At 35.5% G+C, this 11,356-nt stretch overlaps 1 protein-coding gene across 1 annotated transcript in view; it reads right to left on the bottom strand.

The window, feature by feature from the left end:
- Positions 1 to 11,356, bottom strand: part of LOC107669464 (alpha-(1,6)-fucosyltransferase-like) — a 93,093-nt gene that overhangs the window by 21,225 nt on the left and 60,512 nt on the right. Inside the window, exon 3 of the mRNA XM_016461703.1 lies at positions 3,884 to 3,999. Within this exon, the coding sequence (XP_016317189.1) occupies positions 3,884 to 3,999 (116 nt within the window). The remainder of the gene's footprint in view (positions 1 to 3,883; positions 4,000 to 11,356) is intronic.

The following is an 11,356-nucleotide window of genomic DNA, read 5'->3' as shown; positions in this document are numbered from 1 at the left end:
GGAGCTACATTGTTTGGTGGAAGAATACTGTTTTTATTAATATCATTACACTTTATTTGCTCCGTTTTATTTTGTGAAACCTAACTACATATATGGAATAACCATTTTATTAAAGCAATAAGCCCCTTGAAGCCGTGGTTTCCGCTCCCTCAACTCTACAGAAATTAGTTTATGTCTGCGCGAATCATTTTACACTGGACTGCTTTGTGAATATGGGTCAGTATAAAGCAGGTTTTGCACAAAAGTTGCTCCTGAAGGATAGAGCAGTGCCAACTGTTCGTGATCCAGCTAACGTTCCGCCATCTAGAAGAAGTAAGTATGTGTATGTATGTATATATATATATATATATATATATATATATATCTTTATACATATATACTATATATATATATATATATATATATATATACATACATTATATATATATTTTTTTTCTATAATTTTTTTTATTTTATTTATTTTTTTTGATTAGAGCTTTTTGCCAAGGCAACATGTATCATTTTAATTTAGTTTAACTTGATGTATGAAAAAGAAAAAAGACAAAAACACACAACAAAATCACTGAAACTGTCATTTTAAAATGAAATGTAGGTGAGCAGCTCACTAGGGTTTGCGCGGAGCTGCTTTCTCCTCTAATCCTGCTCTCATTACAGCAGAGGTGACCTGAGTGAGACACACAGCATCTATCCTGTGTCTTTTTACAGGGGTCAGAACACGATGTGAAGCAGCATGGGAGAGACAGGCTCTTTAAGGATGATTCTTATACATCTGTGACCTGTGCTCTTCTGGCCCGGGGTGAAGATGATGATGATGATGTTGGTAGTTATTTTTGGCAGATCCTGCAGCAAGGAGATTTCCCCGACCCTGACCCGTTCCCTACCCATGCTTATGCCTGCAAAGACTTGAATACACACACAAACATGGACAGGAACGTGTGCAAACATTCAAACTCTACCTACACAATGACTCATTCTGTTGTGCTTCTGTTACACCTACATGGACGTCAATCTGCAAGTCTAAACCAGAATATAAACAAATAATTTTTTCAATGATGATATTGCATCCCAGTTTCATATGCAACTGTACATAAGACATAGGGTGATTTCCCAGAAAAGTATGTCAAATATATTTGCCAGCGTTGAAGTCTTAATTTTAAGCCCTGGGTGGAACTGCAAGGGTCTGGAGAGCAGTTTACGCATGTTGTGATTTATATTTGAATGAACGCAATCCAGCTTAATTTGAGGAAACAAACTGCTATTGATGATGCATAGTTTATTATATCGGTCACAAACTATTCCTAAAATAAATAGAAAATGTTTACTGGCTGACAAAAGGAAATTAAATTCTTGTTAGAAATGTGGGCAGAAAAAACATGACTCGATCGATTAAAAGGCTTAAACTGTTCTGATGGTACAGTAGTAAACATACTTATAGTCAGAAAGCATCAATAATTGTGCTTATTTATTACATTTTGTCTACTTAACTGCATCACATTAATGAATATAACTGACAGCCATTATAAAACACTTAAAATGCAGAATTTTTTATTTTTTTTAGAAACATCCAAATAATGCATTGTTTTTTACTGCTGTTTCTTCTGCACTTTGCAAAGAAATTACTTTTAAATGTGTTTTTAATTGTTGTAGCTTTTTTTCAGTAAAATATCTACAAATCTTTGAAACCAGATAAACTTTTGAGAGAAGTAATACTGCATAAAAAAATATTTTTTTATTATTATTATCATGAATGTATTTTGTCTAATTGCATTTATAAAACGGATAGTTCCGGTCCTTGATTCTGATTGGTTGAGCTAGCCCGCGTTTGAAGCTGTTGTAAATTACTCTACAAACATACACCTTTGTTTACTTTGTGTGTTGCTCAGCAACCACTTTGTTGCAACCACAACTGTTTCTGAGGAACTACATTGATTGGTGGAAAAATACTGTTTTTATTTATATCATTACACTTTATTTGCTCCGTTTTATTTTGTGAAACCTAACTACATATATGGAATAACCATTTTATTAAAGCAATAAGCCCCTTGAAGCCGTGGTTTCCGCTCCCTCAACTCTACAGAAATTAGTTTATGTCTGCGCGAATCATTTTACACTGGACTGCTTTGTGAATGAGGGTCAGTATAAAGCAGGTTTTGCACAAAAGTTGCTCCTGAAGGATGGAGCAGTGCCAACCGTTCGTGATCCAGCTAACGTTACGCCACCTAGAAGTAGTAAGTATCACGCGTTTGTTTTCCAAATTGCCTTTCTGAAAGAGCTTCTTGGCACTCTGTAAGGCTAATGTTGCTAAAGCTACCATTGTCTGTCTGTTTTCACTGATGCTGCCTTCACGTGCTACCAGAATGATCGTGAATAGGAATGTGGTAGTTAAAAATTGCATATGAAAGCAATGTGCAATCGACTGCTTGGATTTGTCTAGCTCATAATCATATGTGGGACTTATAAAGTTCGTGTTAGCACGCGATGGCACCATGAGACCAGCTATGTTGTTATTTTTATCGCGCCGTGCTCCCCGTCAGTGTAATTCATAAATAATCTGGCAGGGTGCAGAATTCGGCAAGACACCGGTTCGAACATATATGGCTGAACACCGCTACTAGCAGTTTCTGACATTTTCAGTGTGTGAGAGAGTGTTTTGTTATTGCTGGCATGCCGGTGCATGAGCTCTAGAAACTCCGCCCTCTTCTGAAAAGGAGGGGCGGGACCACCAGCTCATTTTCATTTAAAGGGACAAACACAAAAAACAGTGCGTTTTGGCTCATACCCTAAAAATGGCAATTTCAACAAGCTATAAAAAATTATCTGTAGGGTATTTTGAGCTAAAACTTCACATACACACTCTGGGGACATCAGAGTAAAAAGGGGCATAATAGGTCACTTTTAAATTGTAATAATATTTCACAATATTATTGTTTTTACTGTATTTTTAAGCAAACAAATGAGCATAAGATGCTAACAACATTAAAACAATTAAAAAATTTTACCAACCCCAAACATTTGAAGTACAAATCTTTGAAATTAGATAAATTTAAGTTACTTAGATTTAATTTTGTAGATTGTTCTGTGAATGTATGTGTACTTATATCTTACTGAACTGGCAGATTCTCCTTTTTTAAAAGTTTGACTTAAAATAAGTAAAAAAATAAATAAATTCAATAAAATGTGTTCATATTAAAGATGCATTCTCTAAAAACGAGTGCTGTCAAACAATTAATCACGATTAATCGCATCCAAAATAAAAGTTTTTATTTACATATATGTATGTGTACTGTTTGTTTATTATGTATATGTAAATACACACACATTCAGTATATATTTTGAAAATATGTACATGTATATACATTTATATTTTATATTATATATAAATATATTTAGTATATAAACATAACATTTTTCTTTATATACATGCATGTGTTTGTAAATTAGATAAATTTAAGTTACTTAGATTTAATTTTGTAGATTGTTCTGTGAATGTATGTGTACTTATATCTTACTGAACTGGCAGATTCTCCTTTTTTAAAAGTTTGACTTAAAATAAGTAAAAAAATAAATAAATTCAATAAAATGTGTTCATATTAAAGATGCATTCTCTAAAAACGAGTGCTGTCAAACAATTAATCACGATTAATCATTTGACAGCACTACTAAAAACATCTCTTAAAATCTTTCATTTAGTGTTTATCTGACAAATGGAAGACTCTGAGTTTTTGGATGAGTCTCGTCTCGTTTTCGTCACGTGATAAAGGTTCGTTGACGACGATATTTAGTCATAATTTTCGTTGACGAAAGCAACACTAGTGAGGTGTATGGGAAAAGTTTGGTTAGGGTTCAGAAATGGGGACTCAGTCCTGATGATCTCCTCTCTTACCATCTCCAGATAATCTCTGAAAACTGTGGATCTTCTGTTTGGCCCGGCTTAGCTGTTCCTCAAGAGACCGCAGTCTTCCTGATGATACTGGCCCATCCGACTGTCCTTCTGGAATCCTGCAAAGCACATGGTTTGTTAGCGAACTCTTTCCGCAGCTTAATGCATTTGCAAACTCACGGCATCCATGAAGAAAGCAATCAGACTGCCAGCGCTGCATAAACAAACGCAAAACGACAGGCTCAATATGTTGATTCACTGGAGCCTGATTACCAATTGGCCATCAATAAAATAATCATAAATATCTGCTGTGATGTTCAATAGCGTTTAGTGCGCTGCATAAATTAGCTGCTTACATTCGTCTAAAGCATAATTGCTAATTACAGTTTGACTGTTCGTTTCTATTCAGCTGATTTAGATGAAATCACCCCTCAACTAATGAGCCTTTGGGAAACTCTGCATGACACCAACAACCGCTCATTTAACATCACATATTATCATATTGGCCTTATTTTATTACTGAATGTTTACTGAAAATTTCCATTTGTTTCTATATGGCGGCAAACGGGTCAATATCCGTCCAAGTGCCAAAACCACTGAGTAGATCGTTTATATTACATATTAATATGGTAATCATGCATTAATATTAATACTACTGCTGCATGCATATGCATGAGGGTCTATATGCAAAAGAACAAAGATTAGCGTGGAGAAATCAATAGAGCATGTTAGCACAATTTGCAAGAGTGGAGGAGGGAATACTAATTGATTCAAAAGATGCAAAAAAGGCTGTAATTTTAAAGCAAATAACAAAAACAACCACGAGTGCTGAGGAAACAAAAAGGCTTTTTTTCATTTTTTAAAAAAAGAAATTAACACTTTTATTCAGCAAGGATGCATTAAATTGATCAAATGTGACAGTAAAGACATTTTTAATGTTGCACAAGATTTCTATTTCAAATAAGTGCTGTTTTTTTTAAACTTTCTATTCATCAAAGAATCATGAAATAAAAAATGTATCACGATTTTCACAAAAATATTAACTGTTTCCAACATTGATAATAATCAGAAATGTTTTTTGAGCAGCACATCAGCATATTAGAATGATTTCTGAAGGATCACGTGACACTGAAGACTGGAGTAATGATGCTGAAAATACAGCTTTGATCACAGAAATAAATTACATTTTAAAATATATTACAATTTATATTTATTTTATTTATTTATATTTATGTTATTTTAAATTCTAATAATATTTCACAATATTACTGTTTTTACTGTATTTTTGCTGAGTGATAGTGAGAAATACACAATATTTTGTGTATTTAAAAAGCATAGTAAAAGTATATTAAAAGTATAGCCTCAGTTATTGAGACGTTTGAGAAAAAGTTATGTTGCATGAAATACAATCTGTGAAGAAAGCTATAATGAATAATAAAGGTTTCTCAAGGCTGCAGCAATATTAGCAGCAATATTACACCAAACAACCTTCCAATTAGATTCAGATTACAAAAGTTCCAGGTCTTTAATGCAATAAACATCCAATTAAGAAGATTTAATACAAACAGTCTAATATTTTATCATATAATTCAACTGGCACAGAATTCATGAAGACGAATTGTGAGCCATTTTGCTTTAAGCATGTAACTGCAAGTAAAAGAAAAATGAAGACCCCGGAAGAGTAAATTGGCCTTTCAAGTCCTGAAATGAACGAACAGACCCACATTCCATAACATCTGAATTTCGTCTCTCTAACTGCAGTTTGTAAAAGAAATAGGTCGGCCTCCTCTAAGCAGCTTTGCATCATGATAAAGCACCATCTAGAATCCAGCTCACATTATAAACACCTGTGGATACGAATGAGGTCAAGTTAGTCATTTACGTTATGACTGTAAACTTAGTATAGAGTCTGTTAAAGGGATAGTTGACCGAAAAATGACAATTCTGTCATCATTTACTCACCCCCAAGTTGTTCCAAACCTGAATTTCTTCCTTCTGTTCTGTTACCTTCGGTAACCGAACAGTTGATGGTCCCCATATTTCTTCCATACTATGGAAGTCAGTGGGGACCATCAACTCTTCGGTTATGCACATTCTTCAAAATACCTTTTGAAATATCTTTTGAGGAAAATATGAATTTCTTTCTTCTGTTTAACACAAAAGAACATATCTTGAAGAACGTGGGTAACCAAACAGTTGATGGTCCCCATTGACTTCCAAAGTATATATTTTTCCATACTATGGAAGTAAATGGGGATCGTCAACTGTTCAAAGCATCTTTTGAAGAATGTATGAATTTCTTCCTTCTGTTGAACACAAAAGAATATATTTTGAAGAATGTGGGTAATTGAACAGTTGATTGTCCCCATTGACTTCGGTAGTATTTTTCCCCCCATACTGTGTAAGTAAATAGCTACCGTCAACTTCTTGGTTACCAACATTCTTCAAAATATCTTCTTTTCTTTTCAACAGAAAACCCCCCCCAAAACAACCTCACACCAGTTTGGAACTTGAGGGTGAGTAAATCATGACACAATTTTCATTTATGGGTGAACTACCCCTTTAAATATCTAGGAAACCAGCAGAGAGTAAATTACTGCACAGCAAGAGCTGAAAAAGAAAGAGAAATCGGGAAGCTTGTGGCCTTCAGGTGTTCGCAGTGAAGCTCTTTTCCCTTCAGCCCCTGAACGTTCGTCTAGAGATTACACAAGGACCCTATCAGCTCCCAATTGGTACCAATTACTAGATACTCAAAACACACTTCTACGAGCACAGATGGTTCAGCATTCAAAGCTGAAAATATATTTCTGCAATATATGCAAATGGTAACTATATATATAAATATCGAAACACACTTCAAAGAGCGCAGATGGTTCAGCGTTCAAGGCTGCAAATATATATCTGCAATATATGCAAATAGGAACTATATATATATAAATATATGCAAATGAAAAGTACCTGAGGACTATTGAATTTAAGTATAAATGAAACATGTTATTAGAGCGCAGAAAAGCTCAGTTCAATTCCATCTAACGAGTGTGAGACACAATCATCAGAGGGGCAGAACTTCAGAACTGCTGATGGAGAGCAAAACAGAGTCTGATACAAGAGCGAATGGCGGCCAAATGACATTACAGCCAGTGAATTACTGTCAGTCACTGCCGCATGCAGCGCTCCGAGAGGAAATTACGAGAGTCGCAAGATTAGTCAGGAGGAGATGATGGAGACAGAAGCCTGAAGATCACAGGCGATGAAAACGAGGCATGGAAGATCTGAATACTGCGAAATGATTTGTGAATACGAACAAACCTCTAATCCTACGGTAAGTGTGCTGTTACTTTTTTAAGCAATCAGACTGAAGGTTTTCACCTGCTGGATGATGAAATAGGTGGAAAAATCCCACAGACTTATATTGAAAGTAGAACCCGAGCCATATCTACAAACCAGAATACCACAGATACTTTAGGAGGGACTCATTTCAATTAGACCACTATGAAATCACTCCAAATACCATAGTAAATGCATAACAACATGTTAAAATCATGCAAAACACCCTAGCAACTGCATATCATCGAGTTACAACCATCCAGAACACCCTAGCAACTGTATAGCAACGTTACAACCATCCAGAACACCCTAGCAACTGCACAGAAATGTTACGATCATCCGGAACACCCTAGCAACTGCGCAGCAATGTTACAATCATCCAGAACACCCTAACAACTACATAGAAAAGCTACAACCATCCACAACACCCTAGCAACTAAACAGCAAAATGTTACAACCATCAAGTACACCCTAGCAACTGCACAGCAAAATGTTACAACCATCAAGAACACCCTAGCAACTGCATAGCAACGTCACAACTAGGGGTGCTCCGATCAGGATTTTTGAGGCCGATCACCGATTACAGAGAGCAGTATCTGCCGATACCGATCTTTTTAAAGCCTTCTTTTTTATCATTTATAACTATTTATAGTGATACTCCAATCAGGATTTTTAGACATTTATTCAGGGCCTGAAAATGGGGGGAATTCCTCTCTTAGGTGTCTCTTGTGAGAGGGGAACAGCTTTCACACAGGAGTCCGCTATTGATCCGTGGCTGTTTACCACAAACACAATATTTATCCATTATTTTGATTTCAAATCCAAACGATGTGACACTGCCTCGATTGTGCAAGTGACAATTCCTGTGTCAACTGTGCAGCGTGCAGCTCGCTTATAGACAGACACGATGTAGTGATTTGAAGACATTTGCGTATTTTGAGAGAGAGCGCGCGCACGGTGATTCACTCAAGCTTTTTGTGAAATTACGTCTCACACAAGGTTTTCAAATTACTTTATAAGTTATTTAATGAAGAAATATGAAGGTGAGGTACAGCATTATAATGATTTCACCCGCACCGGACAGAGACTGACACGTGCTGCTGCATGTCGTGCCAAACCTCTCAGGTCATCAGCTTAAAATAGTTTTTTGAGATTGGCCTTTTTAGAGACCGCCGATCAATCATTCCAACGTGATTATCGGCGATAGTGATCGGTAGCCGATCAATCGGAGCACCCCTAGTCACAACCATCCGGAACACAAAGAAACAGCATAGAAATGATATAATCTGAACACAATAACAACTGTATAGCAATTTTAAAACCATCCAGAACACCCTAGCAAATATAAAGCAATGCTACGACCATCCAGAGCATCCTAGCAACTGCATAGCAACATGTTACAGCCATCCAGAACACCATAACAACTGCATAGCAACATGTGATAAACCAACCAGGACACCAAATCAACTGCATACAACAGCAACGTTACAACAATCCAAAACACACAAGCAACTATATGGCAACTTGTTACAACAATCCACAACACCCTAACAACTGCACAGCAATGTTACAACCAAGAACACCCTAGCAACTGTATAGCAAGATTACAACCATCCAGTACACCCTAGCAACTGCACAGCAACGTTACAACCATCCAGAACATCCAAGCAACAGCATAGCAACATTTGACAATAATCCAGAACACCCTAGGAACTGTATAGCAATGTTACAACCATTCAGAACACCCTAGCAACTGCATAGCAATGAGTTACAACCATCCAAAACATCCTAGCAACTGCATAGCAACGCGTTACAACCATTCAGAACACCCTAGCAACTGTATAGCAGTGTTACAACCATCCAGAACACCCCAGCAACTGCACAGCAACATGTTAAGACCAGCCAAAACACACTAACCATTTGCATAAAAATCTGTTAAAAAAAAAAAAACAGAACACACTAGACACGTTAAACCACTCAAAACATCTTATCAACCACAAAGCAACATGGTAGAGCTACCTATAACATCCTAGCAACCACACAGTAATGTGTTAAAAGCACCAGAACACCCTAGCAACCATATGACAATGCCCTGCTGGCAATCATCCCAAATGTCGTGTCAACACAAAACACAATTAGCTGCAATGTGGGTGAACCTTTCCTCTGATAGTCAATGTCTGGCTGCACATAAGTGCCGTGGGACGATATTCTTAATCATAAGAAAGCATTTAGTGAAGAGAAGTTATTTCATTTTCTACGTCTATTCTTGGCAAACGCCACTATGAGGAATGTCTGTAGCTGAATATTTTCCAGAGCTCGTGGCAATTTTAATTGCAGATATAATGCTATTGACAGAAAGCACACATATCTTCAGCCAGCCTGAGGGTGTGGAGTGCTGCATCTCTATGAAACACCGTTGTCAGAGACCATTCCATTTCACATCAGCAAAGGCTGCAAACATTTTATTGCCTTGAGCATCAATTCCCATGTTAATGTATCTATCCAGTAGGTTTTTATCATCACTTTATGATTGTAGTATGTGCATGTATAAATAACATAAAACAATAAAATGCCTTCTGGCATTTAAACAGTGCTTTATTGAAGATATTTATTTAAGAAATGTTTTGTTATTTTTAGGAGAAATGGAGGTTCTCAACAACTGTTTCAACATGGATGCAGTAATCCTTAGACTTTTATATTTTTATATTATTATGGAATAATGTATTATTATTATATTTTTGGTATTATTGTTGGTAACACTTTTTGCAACTACATTTCAACTAGCAGTTAGTAGAGTATTAGTAGACTGTCTGCTTAATATCTTCTAACACTTTCTTTGTCAACTTATTCTACTAACCCTAAACCTACCCTAACAGTCTACTCTGAGAGTTAGTAGACATGTAGTTGCAAATTAATGAGAATTAGTTGACATGTAGTTGACATGTAGTTACAAAGCTACTTATAGTTAGTAGAATGTCTAAAGTGGACTATTGAAATAAAGTGTAACCTTATTGTTATTATTATTGTTTAAAATAAATATACAATAAAAAATATAAAAAACAAATATAGACATAACAGAAAAGATAAAATTATAATAATAAAATACCTAGGGCATAGGTTTGATTTTGACATCCAACAACCCCAACAATTTTGCATTTATGATAGACTTTTGACCACAGTTTCATGCCATCTAAAGTATTTATTTATAACTATGGTCTCTAACATACTCATAATTCATAAAGATAACTTTTTTATGTTAGCATATTCATCAGACAATAACTACACAATTCTGATAATGTAAAACCAACAATATTACAGCAGTAGTTTTAAAGATGTTCTCTTTGGATTATTTGACTACTCAAAGGAGAATGTGGCAAAATATTACTTAATTAATTTGTGTTTACTGCCAGCTAAATTTCACATACAATTTTTTGTGAACCTGACAACACATCCTTTATGAAAAAAAAAACAAAAACAAAGAAAAAACACCATGGTTACTATAGTTAAAGGGGAAAAAAAGATTAATGAACCCGCTCTGAAGTTCTGATCTAAATCAAACGATTTGCGATATGCGCTCCGAAGCAGTGAATAATTTTTGCAACGCCATGGTTTGTTTAACTGATTCAGAGTTTCGAAAAGCTCTGTTTCAAGGATGTACTTTTCTAGCATATTTACTTTATCAATGGTATGACCTATTTCAGCCGAAATTACAATAACAGTAGCTACATATGCATATATTTAATTGTTTTATCAAAATTATTGCTAGGGACAATTTAGTAGTCGCTGGATATTGGTAGGGACATGTCCTGAGCGTCCCTACAAAAATTCTACACCCTTATATATGTTCTCATAATAATGTAAAATATTTATGTATTTATATGTTTTATTGTCTATTTATTTGTCTAAATTTGTATAATATAATAAAATCAAATATCATATTGTCTTATTTATATAATATAATATAATCATATCAATATACAAATCATTAATATTATAAAATACAATAAAATCACACACACTCTTAGCTGTCCATCGTGTTCGATGATGACGCTTGCTCCAGAGATGGGAGTGGGAAGGGGGTGGGTTCAGCGATGTTGCCGCTGGTGCCACTTCTCGTGGGCGTCGAGTCAGATCATTGAGCCACACACT

This window comes from Sinocyclocheilus anshuiensis, unplaced genomic scaffold, assembly GCF_001515605.1.
Source record: "Sinocyclocheilus anshuiensis isolate Anshui unplaced genomic scaffold, SAMN03320099.WGS_v1.1 scaffold96, whole genome shotgun sequence".
NCBI lineage: Eukaryota > Metazoa > Chordata > Actinopteri > Cypriniformes > Cyprinidae > Sinocyclocheilus > Sinocyclocheilus anshuiensis.
The sequence above is the reverse complement of the archived record's forward strand: the minus strand, read 5'-3'. Positions and strand labels throughout refer to the sequence as shown.